This window comes from Anticarsia gemmatalis, chromosome 2 (assembly GCF_050436995.1).
Source record: "Anticarsia gemmatalis isolate Benzon Research Colony breed Stoneville strain chromosome 2, ilAntGemm2 primary, whole genome shotgun sequence".
NCBI lineage: Eukaryota > Metazoa > Arthropoda > Insecta > Lepidoptera > Erebidae > Anticarsia > Anticarsia gemmatalis.
This window is the reverse complement of record NC_134746.1, coordinates 6124511-6140748: the sequence shown is the minus strand read 5'-3', so window position 1 is coordinate 6140748 and position 16238 is coordinate 6124511. Positions and strand designations below refer to the sequence as shown.

Genomic DNA, 16238 nt, shown 5'->3' with positions numbered 1-16238 from the left:
TTGTTACATTTCTTGAAAACCCTCAATAATTATAAACGTACAATCTACATCGTTTAACGCCGCTCATAGCGACGTAGCTGAGATTTTTAATCGAGTTAACACTTCAACAACTGCACGTTACTAAGCGTGAGCGCAGTACATTAATTTTTGCACACATTCGTCGCTGGAGAAATTTAAATAGGTATCACGTCCGCATTATGATTCACTTGCCGTCATCTTGAGCCATTCAGTTTTTCATCGTGCATTTTCGGCAGTGTACTTCTGCGCGTTATTTTTAAAACTTGTGTAAGTATTCATGAGGTTTCCCTAAGACAACCAGGTTCTTAAGCAAACTAAGTCCTTTGCGATGTCGTTCAACCGGCAACTGCTGTAGGGTAAACTCAAGGATTGCGCGTAGGCCGAAGAAACGAATAGATATTTTGGGTAGCGCGTATTGGTATCGCGAGAATCACGAACATCAACGGAATTAACGCAAGTAACATAAATCTTCTAGGCATTTCTGCGTAGATAATGACAGTGATTTTCGTGATGAGCACACCCTGTAACAATAAATACCAAAGTATTATATTCAAATATTAAACTTTATATAATTTGATCGTCGTTTATAGTTAATCTGCCAGTATGAATATAATAACTTACTAGTGTGACGAATGGTATGATTTGCCACTGCAACCCGATGCGTGCAGAGCAGGCGTGCTCCTCCATGGACACATTGACATCAGACAGGAAGTCCCTGCTGGCGTACACATACAACAGCGCTATGAGCTCCAACAGACAGATCAGGGGCATCGCCACGCCTGTCATCATGGTCTCCACGCTTTCAAGCAACGCTAATCCACCCTATGTAACAAAATATATAACAAACCGTAAATTGGTGAGATAAATACATGCAGGAATATAGAATATTTAGCTAGTTAAGTTAGATTGTAATCTAATTAATTAAAACTTCGTTGTCATAATAATATAGAAGTAAATAATATTGACAAAACTTACTTGAGTTGCAAATATCATACTTAACATCGCGCAGACTGTAATTAAGATCGCCACAACTTGTTGTTCTCTGAATCTGTAGAATACATTCAATAAAACCTTGATTAGGTTTCGTTTAGCAAACGTAGGAAGGGCCAACAAATTGTATACATACACTAATTTAACTTTGTACTCAAATATTGTATGCAAAGCTGTTTTGAGCAGCACAAACGCCACAGCGATGTAAGAGAAAGTCAATCCAAAAAATACCCATTGCGTCCTGAAAGTAATTGAGACTATTAGTAGCTATTTATATACGTACAGTTGCATATGAAAAAGTACTTAATAAAACTCACGCAAAATGCGAATATTGACCCATAGACGTGCACTTGGAGTAGAGAGGAAATGTCCATAGAGTACCTGTAACATATTTTCATTTCTTTATTATTATATCAACCCATGAGTGGTGGAAGTACGTAGTTAGCTTATTTTTTACATGTGTTTTCAGTTATATTTAGTTCGAGACGCCTACAGTCAAACCATAAAATGGTTTTGTAGGAATATGTGTTAATGTATGTACCAAAATGCTGAATAATAAATATTGTTCTATGATTATGCTTACTTTCCAACATATCATAATGAATGCCCGTAGAATTGGGCTGTTTACTGTCTACGAGCGAGCACAGAGTCGCGCCGATAGAATGTAGGCCAGTAAGTAGTAGCACCAGCGCAGAGTGCCACACGTTCTCATTGTTTAGCGCTGGATCTATGTGACCGGACGCTGCAATATAACATAAATTATGTACATTATAATTTGACTATTCATAAACACCGCAGTCGCGAACGTGAGCTGGTTTTCATTTGAGGTTTTAACTCCATTTCTAACAATTCCTTCACCTGTACTGGTTAATGTAATTATATGTATCCGTTCTATTATGTACCGTAACGATTTAATCCTTTTCCAGTGATTAGCTCAGTCCCAACACTTGCTGAATGAATATATAGAGCCACTTCAAAGGCGTCTGCTACACCCTAAACAATAAGAAGATTATATTTATAAAGGCGTATTTACACGGTACGCTTACATTTCATACGTAACAGATATTAAACCTATCAAAACCAGCACATATACATGTTGCCTTCGCCAAACCTGTCCTAAACTGTTTCATAGTCTGTTATAAATAACGAAATTGAAGCAATGAACCAAAAAGGAGTAAATAAATTGATACATACATCGACCACGTCTTTACCATCGATCTGAAAGACTCCACTTATAGTTGTTTGCAGAGAAAGATTTGAGGCTGCACATATTGTTAAGAATACTGTCCAAGACAATGGCACAACGAGAATCCACGGCGCCATATTATTCCAAATCAACTGAAGAGTAAACATGTTAAAGAGACAATTAAATTGGAATGGATTGTAAGTACAAAAAATCTTATAAACCGAACTGTTCATGGTAAGTATTATAATAAAAGTTAACCAAGTTAAGCTGTGGCGCTCATTGCTAAAAACATAAATTATTCTGATAATATGAGTGATAACTGTAAGTTACACAACGAAAATCTAGTATATTATTATGTAATTATACCTGCTCTAATTCCATAATTTAGAGTTAACATACTAATAAAGGGTATTATCTTTTTAATAATGTTGCTCATACTATGTATACCTACTCTACCGAATGACAGTCGTTCAGAAATCATAATGATCCATATTATTATCCAGACGGCGAAGAGATGCAGCACCATGGAACCATTGAAATTTTTCAAGCTGAAGCCTGGACGTAGTCTAACAACTTCCACACTGAAAAATATAATGTAAAAAACAAAAAACTAATCAATTAACATTGTAGTTATAGGAGTATTACCAATTTAACAATTTTACCGATTAGGAATACTCGAAAGATTAATATGCTTTATTAGATAACAGATACTAATCCAGCGATTTTAAAAGTTACTGATAGTCTTAACTCTAGAAGTAGTTTTTAGACTAACATTGAAAATTAGATAAACAGTAACAGATTGATGTATAAGTAGGAGGTATTTAGTAAACAATACCATACTTACTAGAAAAAGTTATATGCAGGAGTGGAGTATAAAACTGGGTAGGAACCTGGGTATGTTTCCTTGCATACTTGTATAGTCGTTCTTGAGGTAATAAACTGTTTCATCCTATAATTCATTTAATAAATATATACTTAGATGTAAAACTTTTACTTTCATGTTAATAAATAATTATCTAAGTATATTTTCTGATACGAACTTATTCCTATATTTACGCCTACTGGCATTTCTCCACGCTTGATGGACGAGTCCAACAGTAGTATCCTCCTCATCTTCGAATTGTCCGGCACCAGAAGAAATTCTACTCTGAAATATTTAAATGCACGTTACTTAGAGAATGCCTACCTGATATCATGTACGTTTTGAACACTTAATAGCAGATCATTCAAATCACTACGCACACCATACATAGCGACATCTATGTGTGACGATGTTAAAGACTTTGCATTTTAATAATATAATTTTATTAAAGCTAAGCTCTCAAAGGCACTTACAGCTTTTAAAGTAAAATATTTTATTTCTCTGAGTGCAGGATTATATTCATGTAATTCGAAGGTACTGAAAAATAAAAAAGAAGAAAACTTAATTAAGATATTAATGTAAGTACTGCCAAGCAATTATTACTTATATTAAAACGTAAGTTGCAAAGTGATTAGCTTATTATTCTTATTACTTAATATAAATTTAGATTTCGTTTGAAAAATCTGTACGGTAAGCTCATCTATGGAAGCGTATTTAGGCGGGAATGGGTGAATCATCAGCCAACTCTACGGAACGAACACGCTAAAAAGGAAAAATGCCTATGTGCGCATACGCGAATGCGAGCAAGCAGCTCTGTCAGCGTAGATATACGTGCAGAAAAAACCGCTTGTACGTACTACTAATAATTATAACTTAAAGATATATGTACTTATAAATGTAACTTAAGATGATTGTGCACTCGCTCACCGGCAATATTTGAACGGTAGCTGGTCGTCATTTAAAGAGCTTAGCACATACGTGGCGGCTATAGCGGCAATTGTGCAACAGTTTATAGCGCGAACTATAGCATTTATACACATTGCAATGCCAATTCCTAAAATTAAAATCCATTCATCAGTATTGAGCAAAATGTTTAGCTGGTAATTGGTATAATTTTAAGTTTATCGCCATATTTGATCCAATTTCAGACTAAGTTTTCACAGGTCTTACCGTCAAACAGAGGAATAATTCGAAATGCACGCCCAGGCCCATTTATACTCCATTGACCAAGATACACTTCAAAATGTCGCAGAGGATTTGCTAAGGCAAACACACTCAGAACAAGAAACATCATGAATATAACTGAAAATAAAAATAAATTAGAGACTACGTATAAGTAAGGGAAAAACGTGGAGGTAAATTTTGCTGTGACCAATAGGCCAGTTGTGTGCAATAGCCATATATACGATAATTATTATTTTAGGTATGGTCCCAAGCGTCACTTGGAATTCCCATATTATCTACAAAAAAAACATGTATAATAATATAGGTTCTTTGCTCGCTTCTAATCTTCAATCTAGCCAGTCTCCTAGTATTCTCTCTTTAATATTGCTGAGTTATTCAATATACAGGGTGTCCCAAAACTCAACGATAATCCGTGACAGGATGAAAGGCCAAATCATACCGGTTCTAGGAAAAATAAAAAAAAAATTCCATATCACTTAGTTCAGCAATAATAGACACTTTTCAAAAAAGTTGAAATTCCACACCCTTGGTCGCATTTTCAAGTCCTGTGATCACCAATGTCACAATTTCGCTGTGTTTTTTTGAATTTCGTGATGTTCATTAAATATGCTATTAATCGTAAAACAAATTAATGCACAAAACATTGTTAATTTAATAAAAAAAGTAAAGTTTTAGTGAGTCATGGTTCACAAAAATATCGTTAGTTAACTTTGACGCTTCATATTGAAAAAAAAATGTACTACACTACCCTTGGCAAGTTATTTCAAAAGTTGGCGCATTTAATCAAGATTTCAAAACGGTGCAACACTTGTCACTTTTCTTGCCATTAAAAATGTTATTTTTATTTGAACGACGAGTATCCTCGGAAATGGATCGAACGCAGTGGTACAATTGTATGGCGTCCTCGTTCCCGCGATCTAAATCCAGTAGATATTTTTTACTGGGAATGCGTAAAAGAAAAAGTCTATTCGAAATCAATACAAAATCTATCAAAACTTCGCCAGAAAATTGACACAGCGTCAGAGGTAATAAATGCAAGGAATTTTGCTTGACTGGTGCAAAGGTCTTTTGTAAGGCGTTGCAGAGCCTGTATTCGTGCCAGAGGAACACAATTCGGAATTACTTTAGTTTAATGAGAATAATTAAATAAGAACGATGGTTCGTTCATTATTTTTTTTTATTACCATTACCTATTATGTATATTACATTAAATATTGGTTATGGACTGACTCAATTAGATCTTTACTAAAAATAATTGCTTTCCTCTGGCACGAATACAGGCTCTGCAACGGCGTACAAAAGATTTTTGCACGAGTCAAGCAAAATTCCTTGCATTTATTTCTTCTGACGCTGTGTCAATTTTCTGACGAAGTTCTGATAGATTTTGTATTGATTTTGAATAGACTTTTTATTTTATACATTCCCAGTAAAAAATATCTACTGGATTAAGATCGGGGGACCGAGGAGGCCATACAATTGTACGACTGCGTTCGATCCATTTTCGAGGATACTCGTCGTTCAAATAAAAATAACATTTTTAATGGCAAGAAAAGTGACAAGTGTTGCACCATTTTGAAATCTTGATGAAATGCGCCAACTTTTGAAATAACTTGCCAAGGGTAGTGTAGTACATTTTTTTTCAATACGAAGCGTCAAAGTTAACTAACGATATTTTTGTGAACGATGACTAACTAAAACTTAACTTTTTTTATTAAATTAACAATGTTTTGTGCATTAATTTGTTTTACGATTAATAGCATATTTAATGAAGATCACGAAATTCAAAAAAACACAGCGAAATTGTGACATTGTTGATCACAGGACTTGAAAATGCGACCAAGGGTGTGGAATTTCAACTTTTTTGAAAAGTGTCTATTATTGCTGAACTAAGTGATGTGGAATTTTTTTTTTATTTTTTCTAGAACCGGTATGACTTGGCCTTTCATCCTATCTCGGATTATCGTTGAGTTATGGGACACCCTGTATAATTAATGAGCATAATACAAAATGCAACTAACACAATCCGCCGGTCAGCGCTGAAGCAGACACTCGGCAGTGCATAGTGAGTAGTGCTCCGAGCGCCAGTGAGCCGAGTCGCAGGCGACGACGCCCGATCACCCGCAGCCTGCCCCCGCGTCCGGCGGCGTCCAACGCATTTATATCTGACGTTGACCATACTGTCGACCACTGGTCTTGCTACATTTATTTAAAACAAATCCAAATAAGTGTCATAAAATCATATAATATTTCATCATAATTTATCAGTTCTTATGGCCACTGACCGTGAGTACGGCATTAGTGCTACGAGTTGACCACGCCATTTGCCACGATATCTACTTTTTAAGTCCCGGCCTACAAAATACTCAAATACAGTCCTGAACGTACTTTCAAGCTGCTTACCGTTTCTCTGTTATCATATGTAAGGATTGTTTCCATAGAATTATTATCACGGTGAGACATAATTACTACTTTCTGTAAACCTTAGATTTTGAATAAATTTTGTACACATTTCAAAACAAGTTTACATGACTTGGCAAATCTTAAATAGCACTGTCAATTGTCAAGATAAATGATAGATCAAAGTATACATATTAGTCTATGTGTTAGATAATAAAAAGGTTTTGATTTTTGTAAGAAAATATTTACCAAAAACAGCTGTAAAATAATTTCCATAAAGTAAACAGCGGTTCAGGCACGTCAGGAGCTCTAAAGTAAAATAAATAAAATATCAGTTCCATACTTGGAGTTGTTTAAAAAAAAATCCGTCTGAGATTATTCATTTATTAAATTACATTAAAATAATTTACATACAAGTTTATATAAAAACTTTTATTTCAACCGTCTTAAATTGTATTTGATCGTCGCCGACTAAATAAAATACTTAGAACAACGTCAGCAACGGGGCACTTACAATATAAACAGTAGGAAAACAAGGGATCTTATAATTATAAATTATTATAGCTTAAACACTACATATCTTTGTACAAATATTCAACATGTTAGAGTGATCACTGTACAACATGGAATATTCCATCACGTGTATGTCCCGGCACCGAGCCGCGGCTCGGCGGCACGCACTGTGTCCGCCGCAAGGGTCCGTGCACTCACGCCACACCTCCGCACTGAATGCCGCACTTAGGTATCGTACTTGTACTTGAAGAGCTTCTCCCTGAGTCTGTCCACGACGACGGTGTGGTGCAGCGAGTGCGGCGCGGGCGGGGGCGGGGGCGCGGGCGGGAGTGCGGGCGGCGGGGTTCAGTGCGCGGGCGGCAGCGCGAGCTATGGCGGCGGGGGCGCGGCGGGCTGCGGCGCCTCCTGCGGTAGCGTGAAGTTCGTCAGCAGGTCGCGCACCGCCGGCCACAGCGTGCACTCCGAGTGGGACTGGTTGAATTCGTTGAATCTGGAATGCATTCACGGTTTAACAACGTTGTGACTTATCTCAGAATTTTTATTCTTCTTTGTGCACGTTTGCAAAGATGCATATCGATCATCTAGAAGTCCTTGGTTTCGATTTAATTTATAGCCAAAAAAACATATTTTTTACCACCAGCTTAACCGTGAATCAAGTAGAATTATTAAAGCGTGATTACCTTTTGAGATGCAAGCCGACTGCGATAAGATGCGGTTGTGCGTTTTGTTTGTCGGCCAGCTGCGTCACGTTCATCTGCATGTCGTACACTAGCGGCAGCACGAGTTGGGTGTCGCCGCGGGTTAGGCAGATCTGTTCGAAAAATCACAGGATGAGATAGAAAAGCAGACGTAGCTATAGCTGATAACTGTAGGTATATGCGGTAGCTACAATAAAAAAAAACAAAAGTACGCACAAAGAAGAGGATCTTGTGCTTGGCGAGCAGCACGGCGGGCTGGCCGGCGGGCACGATGGGCGGCGCGGCGGGCGGGATGCGCAGCGCCCAGTGCAGCTGCCACAGCATGGGCGCGGCGGGCGCCAGCTCGGCCCGCATGAGCGCCACGAGCGCGGCCAGCGCGGCGCCGGGCGCGCCCCACGCGCGGGTCCAGCCCTGCAGCGCCGTGGCGCGGTACGGCGACACCGCCACGCGCTGCTCGAAGAACTTCTCCATCACCTGCACCATACACGCAACGAACGTCGTTATTATTTCGTCGTATCGATTAAGCCGAACACGTTAAATAAAAGCTCTCACAAATTTTCCAAACGATACTATCGGCATGTATAAAACGTATACGTACCTGTAAATCGTCAGCGGACCACTGATCCTTGTTGTGGTCGGGCAGCGGCGTTAGATGCAGATGTAACGACTGCATGTGCTGTTGATGCAACGCTACGCGCGCCGCGAGCCCCGCGCTCTCACATCGGAACGTAAGACTAGTCGTCTCCACCGACACTAGGGTCAACTGTACGAAGACAAATATAATATAATAATATAGTCGTGTATTATGCAAATTATTTCGCTGTAAGTAGTGTAAGGGTTAGCGTGTAGGGGGCACTCACGTAGTCCTCCTGCTGCACGAAGCGCTGCAGCGTGCGCTTCATGTAGACGCAGGCGAGGAAGCGCTGCAGCGGCGCCAGCGCGGGCCCGGGCGGCGCGCCGGGCGGCGGCTCGGCCGGCGTGCACAGCGTCTCCAGCTTGCACACGGCCAGCGGCGTGGCGCTGGCGCCCGCCCACGCGCGCCCGCCCGCGCCGCCCGCCCCGCCGCGGCTCGTCGACGAGCTCGCCTGCGGACCTGCGGGCCGCACCGGGGGACTTTATACATTCGAGTGGAAACAGCAGAGAGGTCAATAATATAGAACTCCAGCAATACCGTCGACGTTCCCACGGTGACTTAATGACACAACGTGACAGCCGTCGACGAAATCAGATCGGATTCGGTCGCCTTACCTTTGTGATCGAGGTGGTGTCGCGGCGAGGGATGGTGGCCGGGCGAGGGCCGCGGCAGCGAGGGCGAGGCGGGCCAGGCCGTGAAGGGCGACGTGGGCGGCGGGTGCGGGGACGCGGCGGGCGCGTGCGGGGACGGCGCCAGCGGGGACGCGGGGGACGCCGACACGCCGCCGCCGCCCGCCGCGCCGCCCGGCGGGGACGTCAGGTTGAACGACCCGCCTCCCATCTGTGAACAGACATATATGTGACTTCAAAACCAAACTTGGCCAAAGGGGAGACGTCTAACTTTGTACATTGTTGTAATATGTTATAGAATCTGTACAAATATGAATAGTTTATTTGATTGTTTGTTTGGTAAAACGCGCTAATCTCAGGAACTACTGATCTCTTATGTGACGCGAGCGAAGTTGCGCGGGTCAGCTAGTTCTCAAATAAATAAAGTAAACTTGCCGAGGTTTACAAGAGTTTTTCAAAATACAATACCAAACATGATATGTCTTAACAGAGCTTAACGAATATAGCAGTAAAAATATCTAAAAACCAACTTACTTGGTGTTGTGCCGGCGATGCAGGGTGTGGTGTGACGGGCGCCGAGTGTGGCGTGTGTGGCTGCGGCGGAGTCAGCGGCGCGGGGAACCTTAGTCCTCCTGAACAACAACATTCAAGTTATTATATTATTATGTACATTATTCCAATAATGGCAGACGTTATTGTCGCATTGTACTTACCAGGCGGCATCGGAGACATGGGTGACGGCGGGTTGTCCTCTTCAGCTAACAGTCTTGCACTCATATTGTCTTCTACATACCGCGACAGGAACATCTGTCACAAAAATATTTGATCATTGGTATGTAGCACACTAAATAAAGATGATAACTACACCTATTAATTTTAATTAATTTGTATATATTATTCACAAAGGAAATAATAAGTCGTCTTAAATTATTATGAGTGACTTTTTGAATACCTAAGCGAATTATGATACCTTGAGTCCCTGCGCAGGTGCAAACTCGTCGACCACAGTGCTTCGATCAAATTTGGAGTATGATCCGTCCCTGATAGTGACCACGCCGCCGCCACGTATACCCACCTCTAGTGAATATGCACCCGCGTATATGATACGGATCTGTGGATATAAGTTATTGTTATTACTCAACAGAATCAGATGTTAAAGTGCATGTAAGGTTAGACGTAGGATCGAGTACGTAGAAATTAATTTTGAAAAACAAAAAGAGGACATTTATTTTTTTGAATGTTGTCAATTTTGTTTAACAAAATTGTAGCGTAAAATTCAATCCACCTTTTTATGTTACCGTTATTGACCGTAATACTGACCTTTCTCCATGAATGAGCTAGTAGTGTGAAGGTGGGCGTGGGCATGAGCGTGCGCACGTGGTGTAAGCCCAGCTGTGGCAGAGTGGGCAGCCGACTGAGCGCCAGCAGAGGCGTGTACGTCTCACGCAGCACTACTCCCAGTGACATCAGGTCTTTGTGACTGTTATCATAGGAAAAGCCAAGCTGTACGTGACCATACATAATCAAGTAAAATTTACAAATAATGTAGATTCATACAATTGTCGTTCAATCGACGATTCCGACATTATGTACTTTAATTTTAGTAAGCAAAAATTGGTTCATTGTAACAACGTAAAATGGAAAAAGAAGGTCGTTTAAGGAACAAAAGTAAAAAAGTTGTGGTGAGTTACCAGTTGATGTAGTGGTCGAGGTGGTGGTGCAGCAGGTGGTGCGCGTTGGCGGCGGGCTGGTGCGCGGGCGTGGCCACGGTGTAGCGCGCCGCGCCCGCGCTCCACTGCAGCACGGCCGTGGCGCGCTGCGCCGCGCCGAACCCCACCACCAGCGAGCGGTACGTGTACGAGCGGATACACACGCCCTGCCACACGCTCTCGCGCTCTGTGCACACAACACACACTTATTATATACTCATTATAATAGGAGTGCTGTTTTCAACATACCTACAAAATTAAAGAGAAATAATATCATAATATCTTTGTAATACCTTATTAAGATACTTATTCAGATGTCGAGCCTTAAGAATACATTAGTAAGATAGAAGGTGGTCATAAACATACCTTGTGCCGGCCGAAGCATGAAGTCATGCAACAAAGTGTGAAGGTGTACGATGGCCGCCCAGTCCGCGAGGAACGCGTCCGCGGTCCTCCCCGCGTCCGTTCCCAATTCATATTGTAAGTACACGCAGCGACGTTCTCCTGAAATGTAAAGACAATCAAACTGACAACACTAAGAATTGTCACCGATCCCATAGCGCGCAGATGTATTTCTCCCTGATTGAACTTCACTTTGAAAAAATAAGGGTTCATAAGGAAACGAAACAAACAATAACAAGATTTAAACACGAATACGGCTCGATTTTTTTCGACGGTGAAGACTAAGGGGTACTACTGTGTACTAACCTTGCTCCCTGGGGTTGGGCGTGCGCACGGGCGAGCCGTGGAACACGATCTCGGCGGTCCACACGCGCGCCTGGTTCTTGGTGGTGAGGCGGATGGTGGCGGCCAGCAGGCGCTCGCGCAGCGCGGCGGCGGCGCGCGGGCACGCGCCCTCGGGCCGCGGCAGCGCCACCACGCGCATGCCCAGCGCCGACCCGCTCCACTCCGGCTGCACGCCGCCGTGCGTCACGCCGCGCGCCGCCAGCTGACCACGAGCGAACAGTCAGTCACAGTGCACGTATACACATGTCGCTACGACTATTTATGATACGGCCATAAATACGTTCACATAGAAAACGCAACCAAATTGTATAAACTATTCTATGACTATATGACAAACAGCCTAAGAAACTTTAAAGTTTTCGAGCGTACCTCTTGTGCTAGATTGACGAAGGGCACGCGCTCGTCCGCGGCGGCCACCACGTGCGCCAGCTCCGGTATGAAGTAGGCGGGCTGGCGCACTCGCACCGCGCGAGCGTTCGACGCTGACAACTTGCGCTTACCGGGCTGCATACCTGATATCATATTCAATTGTTTATTACTAAAAAGGACACAACAAAAAAGATCGAGCTTCTTTCAGTTGAAGATCCTGTTTGAAACAAACTGGATCTTTAACTATCTCTTTGTCCAAATGTCATCGAAAGTTGAAGTTTAGCCGTGAAAGCGTAACAGTCAGAGACTATGGAATTTATGATTAGGCCACTTTCACACAATGAGACAATGTAATATGAAATACAGAAGATAAATAACATATAGGCATACTCACCAGGAGTGTCGAGAGGTGTGAATGGTCCGTGTGTGAGAGTAAACGTGTCTAATTCTACAAGTGAATGCAGTTTCAAGAAGGCACGAGTGACAGTCGCTGGCGTAGAGCTGCTTGAAGAACCCTGCTGGAATACAAATGATATATGTGAGTTATGCTGAACGTGATCAGCTGGGATTGCTATTACAGCTTGTTGTACTCATTACCTCATCCTCGCATTCGTCGGGTGTGCATCGCTTGGCGCCAGCAAGGTGGAAGGACAGCGACACGGAGCAAGCACTTCCACTGTTTGAACTGTTGCTTGTAGTTGCCGTACTACCAGCCGCTACCTCTTTCATTTCCACTATCTGCAGCAATAATCATATATTAAAATATGATACTTTAGTAGACATATTATAGCCTTAAAATGGGTTAAAAATGTCTATATCAGTTTCCAGATTTTTTAAGGTGAATACTTGTATAGAGAAATACTTACAAGTATATGGTCAGTATGTCTATGTAATGTGACGTAGAGGCGGTCCGGCGCGAGTTTGGTCAGCGGATGGTCCGGTCCGTGCAAGAAAGGGAGATGTTCGCACACGCTCGCCGGCAAGTGCTGCAGAGTTTTCTCACAGCGACGAGCCACCAACCAGAATCTGATGAACATGAATAAAATCCCAGTAGTTATAGAGTTGAAAAACGATGATATAATAAGCAACAAGGTTCGAGAATTAGGAGCCGACCTGAGTTGAGTGAGCAGCGCCTTGATGTGGTTGACGTTGGTGTTGGCGAGCGCGGCGGCCAGGTCAGGCATGCGCGGCGTGGCGGGGTAGGCCGGCACCCGCGCGCGCAGCCGCCCGCCGTGCGCGCCCACGCACACCAGCAGCTGCTCCGCGCGCAGGCACGGCGCCACCACCGAGCACGCCAGCACGCACGGCCAGCCGCCCACGCTGCACTCCACCTGAGCACACACCGCATCACATAATACATTATCATCTCACACTCAAATCGCTATATCACCATATGTAACTAAGCGACCACCTAAATTTTACGCTTGAGAATCATAAAAACGTAAAAAATATACAGTAACTCTATCGATTCACTAAAATTAGAACGTTCAACGTTTTCGACTATCGACTGACCCCCAAGTCGTTAAGCAACACTTTGAGATCGTTGAGCCTCTGCCGCGAGCGCACGTGCACGGTGTGCGCCAGCAGGCGCTCCATGGAGGGCGCGTGCGGCGTGAGCGCGCTGGCCACGCGCTCGCCGCCCGCCAGCGCCGGCACGTGCCACACGCACAGCTGCTCGCCCTCCGCGCCGATGATCAGCCGGTAGCCCAGCTCGCACCCCAGCTCCCTGCCGGACGACGACCGAACGATACAATTTAACACTAACGATAAAGTTATCAAATTATCAAATTGAATGATAAGTTTTCTGTTTAAAAACTTAAAGCTAATTTTCAGCTATTCTGTTATCGTTAATATAATTTTTTTGACTTTTGTTATAGCTTACCTCCAATAAGAAACTTGCAATTTTTGGCCTGGTATGTATCTGTCTACTTGAAGATGTCTCGACAGTCGATCTCGACACAATCTGAGCGTTTGTGTGTACAACAACTCCAGAGAGAGGGAGCGACAGAAGTAGCGTAACGCAGTCAATGCGCCGCTCAGTCCAGCCGCCGCGAGACGCGCCTGCGCGACCCCACGCAGCCAGGCCAACTGCGAACTATGTACTAGCGGCTTTCCCTCTGGAACAAACAATATAATGTAAGTATCTCAAATCAAATAAAGACTATACTGCTAAAGCACGTATATAACAAGCCTTCTTACCACCAGTTTCACTGTCCTGAATGAGTATGGCGATGTCCAGCAAACGCCACGGCAGGTTGGGGGCATCCCCCATTACCGTGAGAGACACGCTAAACTCTTGCCCCACAGTGAACGTAGCTCGTCCATTCTCAACCTGTGTTTAAAAATAAAGTACAATGTAACTATTGTAAAAAAAACCTAGATTTAACAAATCATAGGTTATTTAAAATGATACGAAAATTATTAATTGAGTTGTTACTTTTGGGTCCATATCTTCTTCTTGTTGTTGTTTACTAAATAAATAAATCAATAAATATTAGTGAAACATAGTAAAGTTAACCATTACCCAAATGAAAATAATACGCACTACCTTTAAGTTCCGGATATCACTAGGTAGCGACGCGGTAGTAAGTCTTTGACGAACAACGTGCGCTAGTGCACGCAACGTGGACCGACGCTCAGCAGGCGTCAGTGCTGGCGGAGGCACCAGGCGCTCTCTTATCACAGCTGGGAGGCGGCTATAGGTACCTAAAGTGAGAACTTCTACTGCTGCAGCCATGTGAAATGTAGGCAGCCTGAAAGAAAAACAAATATTAGATTGTCATAGTATTTTCAGTGTGGACATGGGCACATAATTTTTAACTTGAATTAAAAACATTTTTACTGTATCATAGTTAGATATTAATTGAAAGTATAGGTTCTGATTAGTACAGAGGTGTAATAAAGATTATTATAGGTGCCCCAACCAACTTGAACAATTTTAGTACATAATATATTTGGGTCACTTGCAAAGAAGTCCATACTGTTACAGTAAGTGCTATTGCGCTTTGAATGCTTGATTGGTATATCAGACATAATGTGTCCTCTGCTTTGGTTCTACTTGCTTTATACTATATAAATTTTTGTTCAAATTGATTGGCAGGATCTATACTGATCCCAATCCTTATTAATATAAAAAAAAAACATCACATAAATTTATAACATTTCCATGAAACAGCATAAACCTAAAGCTGAATGCCTTCAAATATAATTTGTAGTAGAGTAACATTTTTGAGGCATATATGAACTGTTATATGATTTGTGCTATTTAAGTTTTTGAAGTTCTACATAAGAAAGAGGAAAACTAGAACATCTACCAAATCTAAAATAAAACTAACCTTGCATGTACTAGTGTTTCTCTGGCCACTCTAGCTAGCACATCTGCAGTGTCAACAAAAAGCAGTGCTTGTTTATCAAGAAACGCCATAATGTGTGCAGAGCGGTCCACTTTAGTGGCACTGCTGGCCCATTTGACCAGTGCCAATAAACGGACAAACAATTGTCTGGTTCGAGCACTGAATTTGTAGATCTCGATTTTCCGCTCCATATCAGTTTTGCGTGGCAGTCTGCGCAGAACAAGAATAAATAATTAAAAAAATAGTCTTGTTGTGTAGTACATACAAGTCAATGCAAAGATATGGATATAGGAAACATTAATAAGATATACTTACAGCTCTGCCAATACTGTAAGTTCATCGTAGGTTCTCTGTACAATGAAATCTATTAGTAACGCAAGAGATATGGAGCCCCCTCGAGCTCCTCCGCCTTCGGCACCTTGAGTGCAACCCTCTATAGCCACTGGCACCATGGTGGTTATCCGATCAACTGCTAATATAAAGACATATAGCAATTTCTTATAGTTCTATTATTCAAGTATTAATATACATTTCTTGAGTACTTATAAACCTATTGTTTGGTTACGTTTAATAAATTAAAAACTTAAAAAAATATTTAGTGAAATAGCTTCGTTTACACTCAACAACTGTCAAAAAGCCTCAATGAAGAATGAGTGAAGTATATGAGTAGATGAAGGTTATGAATGATGAGTGATTGATTTTCTAGAATGAGGAAAGCGTATTTGAGAAATCAACTAAACAAAATCAACAAGAAAATATCAAAAATTGTTTGTCTGTTTATTAAAATAATGAAATTATTACGTACATTCTTAATATCGTTCATGATGAACATTCTATTCTATTCTCTTTGTAATTAGAACTTACGAATATTCTTCAGTTTTATATGATTTTAAGTTTTCTGACAAAATGAAACGTAAATAGGTTTGACAGATGACTGACAACTTCGTG

At 41.9% G+C, this 16238-nt stretch overlaps 2 protein-coding genes across 5 annotated transcripts; both read right to left on the bottom strand.

The window, feature by feature from the left end:
* Nucleotides 1-85: 85 nt before the first annotated feature.
* Nucleotides 86-6853, bottom strand: LOC142981227 (uncharacterized). 2 transcript variants are annotated; one of them, XM_076126981.1, is made up of 16 exons: nt 6627-6853; nt 6260-6437; nt 4227-4358; nt 3984-4110; nt 3530-3593; nt 3235-3341; nt 3039-3143; nt 2646-2775; nt 2203-2346; nt 1911-2001; nt 1592-1750; nt 1326-1389; nt 1145-1249; nt 994-1066; nt 640-840; nt 86-539 (listed from the first exon to the last, which is right to left on the bottom strand). In XM_076126981.1, the coding sequence occupies exons 1-16, from the start codon at nt 6699-6701 to the stop codon at nt 381-383; spliced, it is 1914 nt and encodes a 637-aa protein (XP_075983096.1). In that variant the 5' UTR covers nt 6702-6853; the 3' UTR covers nt 86-380. The 2 variants fall into 2 exon arrangements, with proteins under 2 accessions (XP_075983096.1, XP_075983103.1); XM_076126988.1 differs by having other exon boundaries at nt 6642-6853.
* Nucleotides 6854-7006: 153 nt separating this feature from the next.
* MED14 (mediator complex subunit 14) lies at nt 7007-15923 on the bottom strand. Of its 3 annotated transcripts, none has more exons than XM_076126891.1 (24): nt 15606-15923; nt 15273-15500; nt 14483-14690; nt 14137-14269; nt 13820-14054; nt 13450-13663; nt 13051-13268; nt 12804-12963; nt 12535-12675; nt 12332-12455; nt 11938-12080; nt 11530-11770; nt 11188-11325; nt 10804-11008; nt 10433-10592; nt 10083-10223; nt 9826-9919; nt 9647-9744; nt 9098-9323; nt 8710-8942; nt 8448-8612; nt 8066-8323; nt 7832-7962; nt 7007-7641 (listed from the first exon to the last, which is right to left on the bottom strand). In XM_076126891.1, the coding sequence occupies exons 1-24, from the start codon at nt 15740-15742 to the stop codon at nt 7521-7523; spliced, it is 4152 nt and encodes a 1383-aa protein (XP_075983006.1). In that variant the 5' UTR covers nt 15743-15923; the 3' UTR covers nt 7007-7520. The 3 variants fall into 3 exon arrangements, with proteins under 3 accessions (XP_075983006.1, XP_075983024.1, XP_075983015.1); XM_076126909.1 differs by having other exon boundaries at nt 12332-12452; XM_076126900.1 differs by having other exon boundaries at nt 14486-14690.
* Between the last annotated feature and the right edge of the window lie 315 nt (nt 15924-16238).